The following is a 19,862-nucleotide window of genomic DNA, read 5'->3' on the forward strand; positions in this document are numbered from 1 at the left end:
GATGTGGATATGTTGTCGCCTAATATTGTGATGTCAGTAATGTGGTGCCGCCCCCATATTTAGTATTGTAATTCTGCAAATCTTCAGAGTAACAATTTTGATAATATTTTGTAAATGGTATTTTGGCCACGTCTGACACCCTTGTTTTAACTCCTTTATTAGCTTGTTTGTTGTTTAATATGCCTTTCCGCTTACGGTTGAGAATCGATTCCCTCCTAATTACTTGCTGTGATGTCACTATGTAGCAGTGGATAATCACAGTCACTTCAGGCCTTGTTCTCCCATCGGCATTCCCATCCTGAAACAATTAATCTTTTAAAGGCCCCTAAATTGGTCTTCAGTCAATTTCCCAAGCACAGAGGTTCAACTCCAGCAGCAGCAGATGTGCTCTGGAGATTGGAGGTAATTTGTGCCTACTTTGTGTGCACGTTACCGCTGGCCATTAAGCTGCCATCGCGACGGTAGGTGCAAAGTGTTCAGAATTAGCACAGGTTGAAGGTTAGATAGAGTTAAAAGACTGTTGTCTGGTTAATTTCCCAGCATTTTAATTGGGTTATTTAATGTTTAAAGTGTATGAAGCACAAGTGCATGAAGTATGTTTGTGGAATTGTTTCTAACGCTGAGCTCCTCCTTATCTAGTCCTCTACCAGTACCAGTAAGTTGCCACTCCAGCCCTTGCCAAGTAGCTCTACAAAGCTTGACAAAGTCTTTCTACATCTCTCTACATAAGCTGATAAGTCAGATTTACAAATGCATTTTTCTCTTTGTGCTTAAAGCAGTGCTAAGTAACTTGTTTACCTTAATAAATCCTTTCTGTAGTCCTTCTGGGGGTAATACAAGTGTTAATGGGATGATTGGGGGGTCTTTCATCTCCCCCTGGTGTCTCTGGCTAGAAAACCATGCTTGCAACTTCCCTGCACCGGTTCTGAGTCCCCAATACACACTAATGGAATCATAAAGAAGACGCTAACAGGCTAACGGGCAAAGCTAACTTTGGGCTAGTGCCACTTAAACAGTATTTACAGCCAAGTTAAAAAAAATTATCTCCATCGTGTAATTGGATTTACGATATCCCTCTCTCCCTTTGTCTTTTCTGTCAGCGTAGTATTTACTCTCACGGACAATTAATGAGTAAAAAAATGCAACATGCTACGACACCTGCAGTGGCGCTTATGGCCTCTAGGGGCATGAGTTACGTAGTACTGCTTTAAAAGGAAAACTAAATCGTTTTTAAATAGCAATGAAATGATACAAGAACTACTTACATAAAAGATGCATATCCTGGAATAGTATGTTGGTGGATCTCTAATTTACTCAAAAATGATTTTAGGTCATAGGTGATTTTGACTTAAACATCTTACACATCCACCAGGCCCACATTCCAATCAAACGACAAAAACACATTCCTGGTTTTGTCCGTCTATTACTGCAGCTTGACAGAGCACTAACCTCCTGCATCATCCCCTCCAAACTGTGTCTAAAAGGTCAATGCCTCAGTCCAATCTTCCCAGTTACCAACACTCCCACTGAGGACTCCAGAAGCCCCTGTCTCCCCCCAGTAAATGGCCTCAGCTGCTTTCTGTGTAAAAGTTTCATGAGTTTGTTCTACGCGCCTCGTTATTCCATTGTCTGTCTAAGAAGATGTCATTGTGATTTATGTCAGTGACTTTTAATATGCGGAGGGACGGACACATTTTCTTGGTTCACATAAATGGCCAAAAACCCAGGGGATCAGTGACAGTTGGGCGATGATACGTCTCCCTGATGAGGGGAAGGGATGGCACTCCTTTGTCACGACTCCACAGGGACCAAGTGCAGCTCCATGAATGATCGTTTAAGACAACCTTTCACAACCTTAATTTGCCTTGAAATAAAGCAGATTTTCTCAGTTTTAATTGAGTGTTTACCAAAAGAACGAATAATCTTCTATTATTCCATGCACTTTTTCTGTCTGCCAGTGATTCCAGATGTCACTATATTTAAACAGGTTGGAAACTGCTGATGTGGAAAAAGCCTAAAATCAAAAATTCTGGGACAAGATGTAGCTTGTGCAGCTGTGTTTCACAAGCGAAAAAGATGTTGATCTGCCAAAGTAAAGTGCCTTGAGTGTCTGACGACCCATTTGTTTGTGAGCATATTGAAAAGTTTAGGTTGTGGGTTGTAAACATTTATTGCCATTTACTGGCTCTATTTGCATTATGGTCCAATGTACCACCTGGTGTGTTGGCGATAAACGCGGTCCTTATATCGGAGTTTGAATTTTGTTACAGACTGGGTATAGCTTTACTGCAAATATCTGTGTTTACAATCCAGTAATCTTATTTGGACAGGTAAAACTGTCCCTGACCCTTCAGCACTTTGGCATGGGAACAATGTTGACTGCTCTTAATATGTTTACAGTAGATGGAGATAGATAAACACTTATGAAGTTGCTGGAAAATGGCAAGAGGCTTCAAGTATGTCAAGCTGAAGCGCCAAGTGCCAAATAACTGCAGTGAAATTTGGCTCCAAAAACACACTAATAAATCCCTAAAGTCCCAGTTTGTCATGCCTATTCCCTCCTGGTAATCAATCAAACCCTTTCAAAAGCAGTCAAACGGCGTTGTTGATGTCCATATGAATTGCTGCATTGTTCAATCACATACCTTGAGAGCAGGAATGTGTCCATTTAAAAGTGGACTTCAGCTCAAAACCTATTCGTTTGAGCAGCCATTGAGACAGAGTTGGAAAAACTGACTTGTGGCCCACCTCTCAAGAGATTCTTTTGAAGAGCGTTGGCACGGCGCTCCAAGGAGAAGATTTAGGTCTGCATATTCAGCCAGTCAGAGTGGCTTTAACCTTGCTGCCAGTTCAGTCTAATGCAAAGAGAGCAGTAGTACAGGAAGTGACTCATTCATACATCACTGAGCGCTAACAGTGAGTCAAAACTGCAACAAACATGCAATTATTACTGTAAGAAGAGCCTATAGTTTATAGTCGAGGTGGAGCCGAGCTGAAAATACCGACAGTCCTTTTAATTAACCTTTATATTATATGCTCCATGGCTTTACTTTGAATGGCCGTTTTCAATCCATCGTGTTTGCCTTCTGACACATCCTGTATCGCTGTCTTGCTCCTTGTGCTTTGCCAGTGTGCAGTGATAACCCCTCTGACTGTGTGTTTTTCCCTGCTGTTTTAGATGCAAAGGAGAGGTTAACCAACAGATTCTCAGCAGCCGGAGTCTTCAATTACACCACGCTGCTGCTGAGCCAGGAAGATGACATGCTGTACGTCGGAGCCAGAGAGGCACTGTTTGCGCTCAGCCTCTCGAATATCAGCAAGGCCAACCTGCAGAAAAATGTGAGGAAATGCTCAAGAACATTTAAAGCTGAAGGAAAGGAAAAGTCATCAAAAGAATAAACTTCCAATTGCCTGTTTTTTTTATTTAGATACTACTTTGAGCTGTTGCACATTCAGTATACTGACTATGAATGTACATGAGTTACGGCTCAAACAGTACAATCAGTAATGCAGTAGTAGAGCATGTTTGTAGATAAGACAGATGATTTAACCTCTTAACCCCCACCTTAACTCAGCGCTTTTTCTCTAGTTCGGCTTTACCCAAACCTAAAAGCTCCTCGACTGGAGTTTACAGCCTAAAGGCCAGTGTCACACCTCATTTGAAAGCTAAGACCAACAAAACTGATCAGAACATTTTTGTCACCGTTTTTTTGTTGCTTTATTGACGCATTTTTGTCGTGTTTTCATTATGTTTTTGTCACTTTTTTATTGTGTTGATGTTCTTTTCTTTTGTTTTCATCACTTTTTAGTTGTGGTTTTGTCACTATTGTTCAAGAAGCTTTTAGATTTGGGTAAAGCCAAACTGGAGAAACCGTGCTTGGTTTAGGCGTTGGTTAAGAGATAAATGCCTTGAGAGAATATTGTTCTACTAAAAGTATTTCAGCCTTGTGTGATTTGATCATTTTTAATATTAAAATAGCTTTGATTAATTGTGCAACACCCATTTTTCCTTCTATGCTTTAATTCATATATTTTCATATATTTTAAAATGATAATTGTTTCCCAAAACTAAATGTGTTAATGCTCATGCACTCAAATGTTAATGTGTTACTAAAGTCTGATATTAGGAATTAGCTGTCTTATAATATAAGTTAGATTGAGCATTGCTGGATTCCCAGGTTTTGCAAAGAGTGCTCAAGCATTCATCTTTCTGTCTGCAGCTGACATGGGGCACTCCCACTGGAAAGAGAGAGGAGTGCAGCTTCAAAGGAAAGAGTTTACAGGTACGAAGCCACTGACTTCTCAATTAAGTAAAGCATCTTCATTGATTATATTCATCCTGTATTTCATTCAGACACAATTAAAAGACACAAAGATAAAAGATTGTTAGTCTGTAATGTATAGTCTCTCCATCTAGTTTTCCCTCTGTATACAGATCAATTGTACAGCGTGTATTGTATCTTACCAATTCACGGAGAGCGCGGCATGTCGGGGGATTGCTCTTTTCACGCTGTCTGTCTGTTACCTTGTTGTCATGCCAGCTGTTGTATCCCAGGGCGACAAGCCTCTGTTAGTTATATGTGCTCTACATCGTTGCCCCGTGTGTTTCTCCACACTCACGAGACACACACGCGCATAAACCGATATATTCTCCATTCAACAGGTCCTACTTTACGTGTGTGTGGTAATGGATAAAGCAGCATTGATGTCACATACATTATACTGTACTTTTTTTTCCTCTAGACTGATTGCTTCAACTATATCAAAATTCTTCTGAGGCTCAATAGCACTCATCTCTATGTGTGTGGCACCTACGCCTTCAGTCCCATCTGCGCCTACATCGTAAGTGATACTCCTACACTACTTCTTCTTCTTCTTGTGTTTTCAGAAATGATTAGGACTCGGTATCATTAAAAGGTGCCAGTTTGGTTTTGGAATCAGAAAACCGCACCAGAGAAAGTTACTTGGTTGTCCCAGCTCAAACAATAGTTAGAGCATTATGATTTTGTTTCACCTCTAGCATAGGTGCAGAAAAAAGTTCAGATACTGGTGTCTTTAAAGAACTTGTGCCAAGAAAACTGAAAGGTACCCAGCACTGAACATGATTTTATGTTCCCGTGCCATTATCAGACGTGTTGACACCACGACGTAACTAAATCCTGTTGAGGCATTTAAGCCTCACATCACAGCAGGGGGGGCACAGTAGCTCCACGGAGTCCTCTGCGCAGGACAGCTGTTTGTTTAGCACCCAGAGTGATGCTAGCAGCAGGACAACATCGATTTTAGAGATAGGGGGCAATCGAGCTTGGCGACGGCTCAGCTCTTAAAGACAGACATTAAACTTTCCCCCACCGACGTCACGAAAACAAGAAGAATAACATTATGGGAGAACTCTTGGCAGAACACAAGGCCTTGAACTTGAATTCCTAGCATTTGCTTGAAGTTGACACAGTCCAGAAGTATGCTGTATCTTCTACTGTGTCTTTTAGGTATCTGGACATTAATCTGTTTACGCACTTACATGAGTGATGTATGAACTGAAGAGGATCTAGAGTTTAGGATCGAACGTTACATCAGAAACATAATTTTAGGGCTAATTTTGAAAACATTGTTGACAACCTAACATTTGCTAAAAACAATAGAGTAAACATACGAAACAGCTGCTTTAATGTTCATAAAAAACTCCTGTATTTTACATTTTCAAATCCTGACAACACATTTCAAGCTCTATAGGTTTGCACATTTTTGTAATTTTCTTTAAACAAAGAGCACATGCCTTGTGACCAGAAAGCCTGTGTGTGGTGTGTAATATTTTCATATATAAATGCTTTATTTAAACTGCTCTTATTAAAACAGTCCCACAGGGGCTGACAGACTGTGTAACAAGACGCTTAGCCAGGAGCATACACTAAATAATCCACAAGCAGACCAATGTGAAAATAAACATTAGGAGCTTCCCTCGCGAACAAATAGAAACGCTGACCAAAATACATTTCATTGCGCTAATGCAGCCACCGAGACAATGTTCCCAAATATAGCCCGACAATGATCACTATCCACTTACACTCACAGTATTTGCTGAGTGTAACATAACTTTTATAACTCTTACCTATTATCCAGGTTTTTCTATTATACAGACCAACCAAATGCTATGTAAGTCATATATTTTGTCTGGTGTCCTGTTTAAGGCCTGTTCATATCTGTTTGCAGAACACGACTACGTTCACATTAGAGAGAGACGATGTCGGGGAGGTGGTGACCGAGGACGGGCGCAGTCGGTGCCCGTTTAACCCAGAATACAAATCCACTGCCATCATTGTTGGTAAGTTTTTTTTTAAGAATACCCAATCAATGTTACCTGCTGGGTTGCGTTCACTTGATTTCATGACATTATCAAGAGTCTAATGTAAAATATTGTGGTGGGGGACTAGGGCCAGGTACCGTTAAATGATACCAGTATGATATTGGAAAAAAAGTTTACGTACTACTGGTATCGAAAGCCGGTACCAAATAAATCTTATCTTTATCTTTAGAGACCAAGTTTGGATGCCTATTGGGTGTAGGGACAGCATTAAAGGAAGTTGGTTCTTTCAGCTCAGATAAATGATACAAATTTAAAAGAAATAGGGCCCAATCTTCCGCCTGGCGCAAGTACAGCGCTGATCCAAACGAGCTGGTCATCTTGCGCAGCTGTTTCGCTACTTGTGAGAGGGCGTCACAAATTTTAAAGAGAGTTGACTGAGGTGTGGTTTATTACAAGCACACTGAGCGCTACTGTCCTTCTGTGGGCTCACATCTTTTCCTTGTTTACATCGTGGTGCCTCATGTTCTTCCTTTAGCGCATATGACAGGTTTTGAAAATATGACTTATTTAGAGTCAGTTGCATAATTATCATTTTATTTCAGTGAAACAGTGATTTTAATGAAGAAATGTTTGGCAGAAAAGCCGCTGACTGGAAGTGACATAGATAGAGGTTCCATAGCAGTTTGACTCATTTCCCATTGACTTAACAGGGTTGCCACGGCAACAGTTTAAAATGGTTTGCCTTCATCTATGTCATTTCCTGTCGGTGTCCAATAAGGAAGTGAAACTACAAACATCACTAAAAAAAAGCTGGTTACAACAAAATCTTGAATACAATTGTGTTAACTATGTTTTAGCAATAATTGTGTCTAATGTGTCATATGCACTTTAAACACAGTCCTTAATGCGCCAGGTCTGGAGCTGGAAGATATCACAGTGCGCTCCTACTCGTCTGAGCTATAGTCTGCGTTTAGAAACATATGATCGGGCCCATAATCTTCTCTGTAGTAAACTAACATTATTGTTCTGTGTTATGCTTCTAGATGACAAATATGTTATTATAGATGATGTGAGATGATGTAAATGGGTTTTCTGGAAAATAAGCTCAGCTGTCTCTAGAGCTCTGATGTTTCTGTGTATTTTATTTTGTGATTACTAATGAGTCATCGTGTGCCTGCTGATGTTGTTTATCTGCAGTGTCCTTTTGATAAATAGCTTTGTGCTGTTTGTGTTCCACTGCCTTAACAAGCAATTAGTCGATAATTGAGTGGGCGAAATGGTTTGTCTAATCCTTCACTCAAGATAAGCTCTTACAGTTGCATTTCATGAGGAGAATGAGTTTTCAATGTTCTTGTTTACAGATGGGGAGTTGTACACCGGCACCGTCAGTAACTTCCAGGGGAACGAGCCAGTCATTTATAAGAGTTTGGGGCAGACAGCAGCACTAAAGACAGAAAACTCGCTAAAATGGCTACAAGGTAAAGTGCCTGCACTCCATCAGATGACTGCCGCTCTGTTCACATCTTCCATTATGTAGCCAACGAAGCAGATAAGCCGAAATGTGTAGCGATCATTAGCAGGGCTCAGCTCACTCAGATTGGGGAGATTCTGTCCTATCACTCGAAGCACATGAACATCAAAACAACCACAGCCACTGGGTTTTCCACAGTAAGCTAGATTGGGCGCCAAATTTGGAGCCCTCTTGTCTTTTGACCTGACAGTAACTTGTGAGCTGTAGATGTAGTTATCATGATGCATCTGTCTACGATTTTTAGAATTTTCTTTGGTAAAAAAAAAGCAACAAAAATAAGGCTTGTTTTTGAATGTCTGCAAACACTTTTGGTTTTACTTTTCATATGGCAGTGTGTACATTTCTGAGAATCTGCTTTGTTGTTTTGACAGATCCCGTCTTTGTCGGCTCTGCGTACATAGAGGAGAGTCAGCCAGTAGGGAACCCCGTTGGAGACGACGACAAGATCTACTTTTTCTTCAGCGAGGCGGGGAAGGAATTCGACTTCTTCGACAACACCATTGTGTCGAGGATTGCTCGCGTGTGTAAGGTAAGACCTGGGGTTGGTTCGAGGTCATTACGTAAGAAGTCCCAGCAAAAGTTACAGACAGAGCAGGGCTTAAGTTTCCACAGCTTAATCCTGATACAATAAGTTCCAGAGCAGACGGGGCGCTCCCATGTCTCTGCATGTTCAGCGGTAGTTATTTTTCTGTATGTCATGCTCGTATAGATACACTAGCACTGTCACTCCTTGGACTATACAAACATGTTTTCAACAGATTTTTCCATTTGCCTGACGCCCTCTCCTCCTTACGCCCGCCTCTCCTTCCTGAGTTGTATCCCTCTGCAATGTCCTCTTCCCTCTTCTGCGATCTGCCTCACAATGTCAGTTGCACTCATCCATCCCTCCAGCTCTTAGCCTTTCTCCAGCGCTTTGAGCTTGGCAGGCATTATTAGTATTCAAGGGTGTATCTCAGCAATATGAGATGCTTTTCCTTCACTTTACTGTATGGCCTGTATCTGTTTCTGGTTGAGCATGCACACCGCAGAGTTCTCTCGGATAATTTTAGCATTTCTTCCTCTCCAACTTGAATTTAGTTTGGTCGATTGCCCCGAATAATCACCTCTGGAGTCTTATCTTATTTCACCTGCCATTAGATCAATTAAAAGTCTATGAAGGCCTGATACTCACGTACGCAGCATCCTTCCCCGACTGATGCGTCTTGTTCACAGAAGCAGTAATGTGAGTAATCGGAGGGACAGCATGTAATCTTAAGTGACAGCTTAATGATTTAGTCCTGCTGCAAGGCTTTGGCGCTGTGCGCTGTGACACCACTTCTAGCCACTGAAGCACCTCATGGGCTGCTATATATGGAAGTCATTGGCAGAACGGCCGGCAGACTGTGGCAACTTGCTGCAGATGAACGGTGCAATAGAGACAGAAGAATGGCCTTTGCTCCTCTAAAGAGATCTTTTATTTCCTGGTATGTGGCAGGGTGCCTTTTTACAGACAGAGGGCTTTTAGTGGCAGTTCTGGGGACAAGTGCTGCAGGTGGTGTTGTCCCTACACCAGTGCATAATTAACTGGATAAAGAGCCTTCACATTTACAAATGGTCACTTGTGCTTCTACTTCGAGAGTTTGCAAGAGCTGAGAAATCTAATCAAACGTTGCATATAGAAAAATGTTTGTGAAGTGCTCCTTCAACATTTTGTGTTACAATTCTGTTTAGTCATGCGCAAATTAGATATTAAGGCTATATAATTAATGGCAAGGCAAGTTTATTTGTAGAGCACAATTCATACACGAGGCAATTCAAAGTGCTTCACAGTTGCATAAAATTACAAGAAAACAGATAAAATCAATACAACATCAACACAACAATTTATCCATTACAATAAAAGGCAAGAGTGCAGATAAAATACTTTCAGTTGTCATATGCATGGGCAAAAAGAACTGTTTTCAGCCTGGATTTGAACATTGAACATTCAACAATGAAGACTGTTCCAGATTTTTGCTGTATGAAACTAATCCAAATCAAATTGCAATAGTAATTGTTGCTGTTAGAAAATCACAAAGTTTGGTGTTGGTCTTTGCAAACGTTTTCTGAAATGTGTTACTTGTATTAGTTTAGAAGTTCATAATCCAGTCTTCTCTCAAATGTGCTGCTTCTGAAGTTATGCGCACTGTGAACTGAATCCTTATTTTAAAACATAAATTGCAATTGCTGTAATTGTTAGAAAAAACAACAAATTGTTTCTACTTTCATAATCCTGCCTACTAGACGTTATTCCCCAGTCTATCAGAGTGTGCACACCCTGTATACAGTGAGATTAAGTAACAGGGCAGTGGTATGAGAGCTCCTCCCTTTTTGTGGGCCCAGTATTAGTTTTGTGAACTAACGGAAAGCACTTACTCCCATTTTCCTCCCAGACACATGCCAAATATGTTAAAATGTGGTTTTATTTCTAATACATGCAAGTGTGTTATTTCATCTGGATGGACATTTTCTTAACCTGGGTTTTATTTTCATGTGAGATGTGAGATGTGAGATGATAAATCAGCGTCTTGTTGTCTTTTATGACACTTTAACTACTGTTTTGTAATTCAGCTGCTGAGATGTTGTCTTTGCCCGAGCCTGTCTTTGACTCCTCCTTTTCTGCGACTCCACTTTTTTCTTTTGTTTACTCAGGTGTGCAATGCGAGGGGACTGTGGTGTGCAGTAACAATGCACGGCGCTGCTCCTGTACGTAATTAGCGTATCTCTTTCTGCAGTTGACAAGTAGCCAATGTGCATTCAATCTTTTAAGGTCAAATATTAGGCTGAGGAGGTAACAGCTCGTGGCTTATTTCCATGGGGCAGCGATCTGGGAGTGGTCGCTTGTGTTTGAGAGTACAAGCTGTGCAGCGGAGCAGGGCAACAATAGCAGAGGACAGCTGAGAGCGCAGGAATGTGCACCCCTCATTATGTGGACACAGGCTACTACTACTACCACGGGCTATTGGTAATTGGCTTCCAGACCCGGCATCAGTCCCGTGAGATGATGCCAGATGATGGTTTGTGAACAACACTCAGGGGAGGAAACACTCGTTTGCATTTTATTATCTGCTCCACTCTGAGTCCCTCCCTCCAGCCGTGATAGTGTGGGATGAGAAGAGGTTGTGTTTTGGATGTGAAGCGGTCAGAGTATTATCAAGAGATTGGGCGAGTCCACTTGTTTTGGTCTTGTCCCTTCTCCTTCTCCTTCCCTGCTCTTTTATACATGTAATGGAAGTGTGCTAAAAGGTGTCTTTATATTATCTTTCTCATAAATAGTCACAGCAAGCGAGTATAAAAAATCTAAAGTAGAAGGTTCTGTGGGAAGAGACAACTGAGCAGATGTCTTAAATGCGAAGAAATGTGAAATGAATGCTCTTTTGCATAATTCATTTGAAATTGTTCCTTTTGGCTGTGCTATCTATTGTGCAAGAAACCATGTGTTTTTTGGACCTGCTTTTGTGGTTATTGTAAAGTTATTGCATTGATTTGGCTACTTGTATTTTGTTGGCAGGGTGATAAAGGCGGGGAGCGTGTGCTGCAGAAAAAGTGGACCACCTTCCTAAAGGCACAGCTCCTGTGTTCCCTCCCCGATGATGGCTTTCCCTTCAACATTATCCAAGACATGTTTGTCCTGAAGCCCACAGGGGACAGCTGGGAGAGCACAGTCTTTTACGGCGTCTTCACCTCTCAGTGGTAAGAGCACATATGCTTAAATGCTCCTGGACACAGTCGTATCGAGCATTTTAGTGAATCACGGTTGCTGGGAAACGCATCAATGGGAAACGCCCTGACCCATCGTTTTACTTATTATCTGTACTGCCTTTGGTTTAAATCAGTGTACTTCTGTAATAAACTTAAACATACTTGGCCTCAAATAACTTTAACCTGTCTTTATAAAGCTTGTATTGTAGAAATCCTTAAGGGTTCACAAAAGTAGTAATGTGAGATTTTTATAGAAGGATTAACTCAATAGAACAACATACTGACCTGATTTGACTCTGCTCAGGTACAAAGGAGCGTCAGGCAGCTCAGCTGTGTGTGCCTTTACAATGGCCCAAGTGGAAAGAGCCTTTAGTGGACGCTACCGTGAGGTCAACAGGGAGACACAGCAGTGGTACACCTATAACCACCCCATACCTGAACCTCGTCCTGGGGCGGTAAGTACAGATTTGATGTACAATACATATTATTGAAAGTGAATAAACACATTTTAATTTTTTACCTCTCATTTCCCTCTACTCAGTGTGTAACCAACCATGCCAGGCAAATGGGCATCCAGTCGTCCCTACACATGCCTGACAAAGTACTTAACTTTGTCAAGGACCATTTCCTAATGGATAGCGTGATCCGCAGTTCCCCTCTTCTGCTTAAACGCAACGTGCGTTACACGCAGATTGCTGTACACAAAATCCAGGGCATTGAACGGGCCTATGACGTCCTCTTTATTGGAACAGGTACATTACTTTTCAGTCTTCAATGACTCAATAAAACTTTGTGTTACCATCGGCCTTAAACACATTTCTTGTTATACCCAGATGATGGGAAGCTCCACAAAGCCATAAACGCCAATGATAAGATGCACATCATTGAGGAGATGGTTTTGTTTCCTGAGCCTCAGCCTGTGCAGCACATTGAACTTGATCCACAAAGGGTAAAGTGTATAGTCATTAATATTCATTATATTCTATAGGACAGATAGGTGGTTTGGAAATGCTGAGGAAAGGGTATTATGAATGAATTGTTTACTGTTCACAGCGGGCCTTTTAGTAGTACCTTACAGTTCTCTGTCTGGAATAAGGTTTATGACTCACACTGGCATTTTACCCAGATCTAAATTTGATTACCTTTCTCTCTTATTACATAATATGCCCAGACCAATCTTATCTAACATTATGTAACACTAATAAAGTCCAAACTCTTTTTGTGTATATTCTTAGCTCCTAAAATGGGATATGAAAGAACAAGACACTATCCGTGAAGTCTAATATACTGCTGGACAAAAAGGGCTAAAAATAGATGGAACTACTGGAAACATATTGTATTTATTTTAGTTTCGTCATGACTGCAGGTGAAATGCGTTTGCGTATGTCTGTGCTGTTAGAGAGAGCTCGTGAGCTTGCAATGTGACAACCACTGACATCATCAATATGGTTGCCATATGTCCTCCATAATCAAATTACACTGGCGGTTTCAGATGGGAGAGCAGCTGGCTAAAGTTAGCCCTCAGTGTAGCTTGAAGTTTTGTGTTTATTTTCAGTAATGATTTGAGTATGGAAAGCCAGCTTGAACTTATTGTATGTCTTGCTTTCTGTGAAGGGTCTCTTGTTTGTTTCATCCTACTCGGGCCTGGTGGAGGTTGCTGTGGCCAACTGCTCCAACTACGTGAGCTGTGGAGAGTGTGTTTTGTCCAGAGACCCGTACTGCGCCTGGACAGGGAAAATGTGTCGGGACGTCAGGATGGCACCACCAGACAGGTAACACATATATATCGGGCTTTATTTTTTCTTTGATGTGAATATTGTACTTATCATAATGGCTGCTTTACGTCACTCTCTGTGATAGCCTGTTCAAACAGGCAGTGTCTGGCTGAACATTATTGCCTTGGTCACAGAGACAAAGCAACACTCGTGCTAAATGAAAGACTCCAACGGTTAAAAGTGTTGTGTCTCTTATTAGGCCCGCTAACACATTTGTTTTGTGCGCTGTGTTTTGTCTTAGCCATTGGCAGCAAGATGTGGAGGAGGCCGACACTTCAGCTATTTGTAACAGGACGTTCCCCAGTGCCAGATCTGCCAGACCAGCAGCTTCTCGTGAGTGTGTTATTTGTACACTCTGATCTTTAATTACAGTGCATTAGCTCAGCAAGTTGTCAGCACAAACTGACATATACTGTTGCAAAACATGTATTCAGGAAGCGGTCGGTTGAAAATTGTGAAACGGTCTCTAAAATATAAAAAAAAAAAAATACATTATACCAATTCTTATTTGCATAACTGTTCCCTCCTTAGGTGGTCGCTGCCAGTTTGTCACAATCCCAGCCAACACATTCCGAGTCCTGCCGTGTAAGCTGCGCTCCAATTTGGCGCGTAGGAAGTGGCATTACAGTGACAGTGCCAGCCAGTCCTTGTATGCAACCCCAGAAGGAAACCTCGTGGTGGTGGCTCAAGTTGACAAGATAGAGACGTATGAATGCTGGTCTGAAGAGGAGAGCTTCCGGCAGCTGTTGGCCAATTACTGCGTGAGAGCTGAACCGCGACAGGAGAGCACGACCCTGTTTGGTCACTCCAGGACACCGCATGTTGAGCAGGAAGAAACTATTATCCTACCCGGCAAGCAAGTGCACCCCAAGACCTACTGGAATGAACTCATTGTAGTCTGCGCCCTTCTCGCCTTTTCCTTGGTCATCTTCTCATTGTTTGTCATTTACCGGAATAGAGACCACATGAAGTCGATGTTGAAGCAGGGAGAGTGCCCCAACATCCAGCAGAAGAAGCCCAGAATAGTTGGAAAGCCCACCGAGAGCCTCCCTCTCAACGGCAACACTATTCCTGTCTCCACGTCGGATCACAAGGGCTACCAGACACTGAACGACAACTACATCTGCAGCACGCCCACACACGAATCCTCGCCCGACAACAGCAAGAGCTTCTCGGAGGCGTCTGACAGAAGGCCGCTCAATGCAAAAGAGAGCCATGTTGAATACTCCCCGACCTGCCCACGACCCAGAGTGCGTCTGGGCTCGGAGATCAAAGACTCTATTGTATGAGAGAGTGTGTTCAAGTTCGAGAAGCCGGCCTTGTATCTTGCGGGGGATGCAGGCCAAACAAGCAGGGAGAGGAAAAGCTGACACCCTCCTACATCACAGCGTATGTTTTATTTTGGTCATCATCGTTCTGTGATCGTCGCGGAGGTCATTTCATTTAACCATTTCCACTCCAAAGCCAGCGGATGGTCCGGGTCACTCTGGGACTGAAAGACGGTGCAGCACAGTTTGAATCCGGACCACAAGATGCCATTGCCTTCACGTCATGGCCACTGGTGATGAATGTACGAATAGACGGAGAGGTCATCATCTGATCTATAAATTATTCTTTTTTTTTTTTCTCATTTCAAAATAAACCACTGCACATGCTCCGCAGAGCACCTTCACCTCTGTCCGCAGACCTACTGTGCTTCAGAAGAAGTCATTTGTAGAAGTGACAAAGTTCAGGTTTAGGAGTATTTCAATAATTTAATCATTATCATTCATCACATCAAAGACATTTGGTCGCACATGTTGTTATTGATAAATAAATTAAAAAAAGTATGGAGAGAAAGAAGACAGCATTTCATGATTGGAGCACAAATGTTAAGGACTGCTACATGTCAGTGACTGCTGGCCCAGAAGGAACTAATTTAAGCCCGAGGCCACTATGGACGAATGTAAGCTGTTGTTCCGAGGTCTGTTCATTTCACGTGCAACAATCAACAAGGATGACTGAGAGACGCATTTCTGAGAACAGAGACTGAATGCTTTTAATGTCTACGACTGCGCCAAGGATAAAGGAGACTCCACATCTGTACCATCGGGGAAGCGCTGACATCATCATGTGCCAAGTGCCAAAAATACTCTTGATTGTCTTACCTAAATGCAATAGTGCCATCCGTCCAGTACCAACCACAACCGCGTCATGCTTTGTTTTAGCATTACTCAGTGTTGAAGAGCACATAGCAATGGAAACTTAAGTCTTAAGTTTCACTGACTAATCACAGCACTAATAAAATAAGCAAATGTGAAGTGCATGGGGACTTCTCTAGACTGTTAGCTTCTAACACAATAACAGACTCTGATGGACTCGCTGAAATGGAAAAAGGGCCAAAAGAAAATACTATATTGACAATGTCACATGGATGTCAGGTGAGAAATCCTTAAACTGACTTTTTGGTGTTACTAGTGAATTATGGGTAGTTTTGAGCTCAACAAGCACTAACAATATGCCATCGGTTTCCTGTTTATGCTTACAAGCTCAATGAAAAGGTCAAAGAAAAAAATGTATTTCAACTGCCGCTGTGTTAACAATTTAGTAATATGTTGTGGTCTCTTGTCCAGACTGCAGATGCACTGTTAGTCATGTAGATGCACAGAGCTGTATATTAAGCTCAATACTATAACCCCCAGGTTACACTTCTGTAGATGGCATTCACTGTGCTCTAGTCAACGCATCAGCCTAATGTGAAAGCACAAGTTATCAGGGTGTCCGCATTTGCACATTTCAGCAAAATGAAAATTGAAACAACTACTGAGAGAACAGTGTGTCTGGCTGCTACGGAGATAATTCCAACAAATCAAAATTTCCAGGGACCAGTGCGGTCATTCACACACACACACATACATTATGCAAACACACACATATACACATACATACACTACACCTGAGACCTAATACCTAAAACAAGCAGAGATTTCCAAAGAGGTAACAAGTCAGTATTGTAAGCATAATCAAAACTATATTTAGATGCCTACTGAGACTTAATGGCACCAATTCACTGTACCCATCATAAAACCCAACAGTATCTCTAATGTATGCTGTACAGAATTTGCCATTAAAACACTGAGCAGATGACGACATGCTATGTAACTGCAACAAGACGACCAAGTAATTGCATAGCATTCTCAGTGGGTTTTTTCTACCTTTTTTGTTGTAAATACAATATCTGTGCTTAATATTGTGTGTTTTAAGGGACCTTGTGCAAGATGTGTTGTAGAGATAGTCTTGAAACTAGAGTGAACACTGCTGATACATTTTTTATTTCTTCCATATAGTGCTTTATTGCCTACTTCAACGTTTTCCCTCTTGCACAGCTCTGCACACCTCCAAACTCACTACAGTTTAGCTTGGGACAAGGCATCTTAAAGCAGGACTGAACCTTGATGCAGTGAATACCACTTCAAAAGAAACATGATTTTAAAAATCAGATAAATTATTTTCCTTCTTCAGAATACAAGGATTTGCTTTCATTGGGCCTAAGTTTTGTTGTGGCGTGTCAGAGTGATTGCAAATTCACTATACAATATCACCAAACCATAAGTATGGGAAAATAGCTTTGAATAAGCAGAAACTTACGCACACACGTTCACAAGAATGTTGAAATTAAGTGCACAGCACTTTTTTTTCCTTATTTCAAGTCTTGGGATGGTACCCGTGCCACCCTTGAATAACTGTGTGCCCCTTTCTGGGCCACCCCAGTGAAAATAGTGTGGACACGACCCTGATATTTTCCCCCTTCCAAAATCTCCTTTTTTAAGTAGCTCAAGGACCACCACAAAGCGTACTGGTTTGTTTCAAGCGTAAATAAAAATACACTCCAAATTTCCCCATAATCACTAATTATGAATCAAATCTATATTTGCGCCTGGAGTGTGAATGAGGCTGAAAGTGCAGTATCTCTCAAGCTTCCTGCTTTAGTTATGACCTTAAAACCATTTTCACTTTCCAAATGCATTTAGAAATACAGTTGTTCTGCCTTTAGGTGCGTGCCACATGTCCACCTTTTTCACTGCAGACCTCGCCAACATCCACACACATATGGTGATTGTAGGCCTCTGGGGGCCAAACCTATAAGCCCAAAACATAACACGAGACGGGTCAACAGATGTACAGCCTCACCCATGTAACTGTGCAGACCGAGAGCTGCTCTCCTTCATGCCTTTGCTGCTTTTACGTTTGGATAACATAGGGAATACAACCTGTGCAGCTTCAGTATTAGCAACAACTGGTGCATTCAAAAGCAGACTTATACTACCTTTGGACCTTAATAGTGAAAAAAATAATACCAAAAGGTAAATATTGCTATATAATAGATAGTGTTATTTATTGGTGACATGCTTTTATTGTTTTAAAAAGCAAACAATGATAAACGAGATGCTTTATTTTGAGTAGCTCCTCAGTAAAGCTTTTCACATGAATGTAGTCAATGATGGTATGCATGTACTGGCCACTTTATTAGGTATACCTTTAGTGCTTGGTTGGATCCTCAGTTTCACCTCCTGCGTTAGTGTTGACTTAGTTGTCATCTCACCACCTGATTTACTCCATAATATTCCACTCTTTACGCATGGAGCAAGTCAGGCAGAAAGCCCAGGCCACCATTCTCTGTAATCCAGTGCTTCATTTGTAAACAGTTTCAGGAGCACTTTTGGATTGATGTGATGGATTCGGGGAACAGGCCAAAAGAGTTGCCGAAACACTCTCATTAAACACTATTATATCATCTCAAAACTTCTGATCCTTTACCCTGAAAAACTGAAAGATGGGGAATGCTTTCTCCCAAACAGGGGTAATCCTAAAGATGTATAAGAATCCCAGTAGATCACACAAGCATAGTAATGTAGTCCACCTTTTTGCCCTTTTAGACCATTAAACCAGGTACACCTACTAAAATGGCCGGTACAGAAACTCTTCTACAGTGGTTCAAGTAGGCAAATCATGCTCTGTAATTTTTCTTTATTTTGATAACACAAAAGAATCAGCACAATGAATCCCATACCTTGGTGGTGCTGTCTGTTACAGTCAGATAAGTACCGCTCCTGAACCAACCGCTTTGCCTCAGACGACACCATAAGCTTATATAGCTGACTGAAAAACTAGACAAATGTGGTCTTGCCTGCATGATTTCCTTTCATTTGTGTAAAAAGAAAAAAGAAAAAAACATTGTGAACTGTATTTTTTGTATCATTGAGGTTGTGACTGTTGTTTTTATTATAATGTACATAAAAAGCACTTTATTTTAATTTTTTAAAATAAATGAATTATGAAATACATAAACAAATGTAATGTCTGGTTTTGTAGTTGTTTGTCCACGAAGTAATGTATCGTTTATAGAGCTGTCTGTTCATCTTTTAACGCAGACGTTCTGATATGTATCATTAATTTTAGCATTTGCTCTTATTTTGTGGTTCAGATATTCGAGAGACTCAGTGGAAAAGTGTCATCTGGAAACGTATTTAGCCCAATTTTTTGAGGCATTCCTCTGTTTTCTTCATCATTTGCTCCACATCTGCTTCTCTTGCTGCTTTTTGGGATTGTAGCTTATTCACAGAGCAAACAATAAAAGAGTAAATAAAAACTCATATCAATAAACTAAAATATATGGTTAAAAGGCTTTGGTAAATTTACAGAAAACACATGCTACAGTGTATTTACAAAGTTGAATGGTTCTTTTTGTGAAAGGAGGAAGGAACATATAGCACACACTATGCTGCAACATGTTGCGAAATCTACAATTTCAAGGAAATTCTTACGAAAGGCAAGTGGTGACCAAGTGACCATTCACCATCTGGTGGATACCCACTTCCACACACATGGCTTTCATTTTCCCTCCCAGTTATCTGCCTTCACACACATTAAGTCAAACTCTCCCCAAAACGGTTTGCAGAGTCATACGATAAGTGCAATAGTAAAAGGATATTTATAAACTTTAGTCCTTTCTAAATTTGCTTCGACACTTGCTCACTCAAAGACAAGAATGTCACAGCTGAGCTACTACAGTCTTATATATAGATATATATACATACAGAGAATAAAGTCTTAAATGGCATACTCAGTTTTGGGATTTTAATTACTACCTTTTTGGGTTAATTTTCTTCTGGCTTTGTCGCTTAAATTGTTTAAATGGGCTACATAATTTATAAGATCTCAAATAACATTCTGAATACATTGTCCTTGAGAAGCTTTTTCCTTTTGTCAACACCAGATGGCAAAGGTATGCATGAATGTGGAGTATAGCACAGTGTCAGATGTGAAAACAAAACAAAGGATACATTGGTTTGCAAATTTACATAACATCAGTTTTGGACGTAGCACATCTCGAATGACAGGGGCGACTAAATGATGTGTTCCCCGTGTTTACCGTATTAGGCGAGACACTGCAGGTGAATAGGGAAAATGTTTAAATTTACAGATATCAGTTTGAAACTTTTGCTGTAGATTACTGACTTAAATGTGAGAAAAAAATATATTGCAAGTTTTC

General features: G+C 41.0%; 1 protein-coding gene across 2 annotated transcripts in view; it reads left to right on the forward strand.

Annotated features, from left to right (window-relative positions):
- The window catches only part of LOC306962173 (semaphorin-4B-like), a 51,958-nt gene extending 35,085 nt beyond the window's left edge, over positions 1 to 16,873 (forward strand). For both annotated transcript variants that reach the window (XM_079555250.1, XM_079555251.1), the window contains exons 3-15: positions 3,179 to 3,339; positions 4,221 to 4,283; positions 4,744 to 4,842; positions 6,211 to 6,322; positions 7,666 to 7,782; positions 8,207 to 8,364; positions 11,365 to 11,546; positions 11,860 to 12,010; positions 12,097 to 12,307; positions 12,389 to 12,504; positions 13,170 to 13,327; positions 13,572 to 13,663; positions 13,862 to 16,873. In XM_079555250.1, the coding sequence (XP_079411376.1) occupies positions 3,179 to 3,339; positions 4,221 to 4,283; positions 4,744 to 4,842; positions 6,211 to 6,322; positions 7,666 to 7,782; positions 8,207 to 8,364; positions 11,365 to 11,546; positions 11,860 to 12,010; positions 12,097 to 12,307; positions 12,389 to 12,504; positions 13,170 to 13,327; positions 13,572 to 13,663; positions 13,862 to 14,619 (2,378 nt within the window). In that variant the 3' untranslated portion in view covers positions 14,620 to 16,873. The remainder of the gene's footprint in view (positions 1 to 3,178; positions 3,340 to 4,220; positions 4,284 to 4,743; positions 4,843 to 6,210; positions 6,323 to 7,665; positions 7,783 to 8,206; positions 8,365 to 11,364; positions 11,547 to 11,859; positions 12,011 to 12,096; positions 12,308 to 12,388; positions 12,505 to 13,169; positions 13,328 to 13,571; positions 13,664 to 13,861) is intronic.
- Positions 16,874 to 19,862: the final 2,989 nt, after the last annotated feature.

This window comes from Gobius niger, assembly GCF_951799975.1.
Source record: "Gobius niger genome assembly, chromosome: 4".
Taxonomy (NCBI): Eukaryota; Metazoa; Chordata; class Actinopteri; order Gobiiformes; family Gobiidae; genus Gobius; species Gobius niger.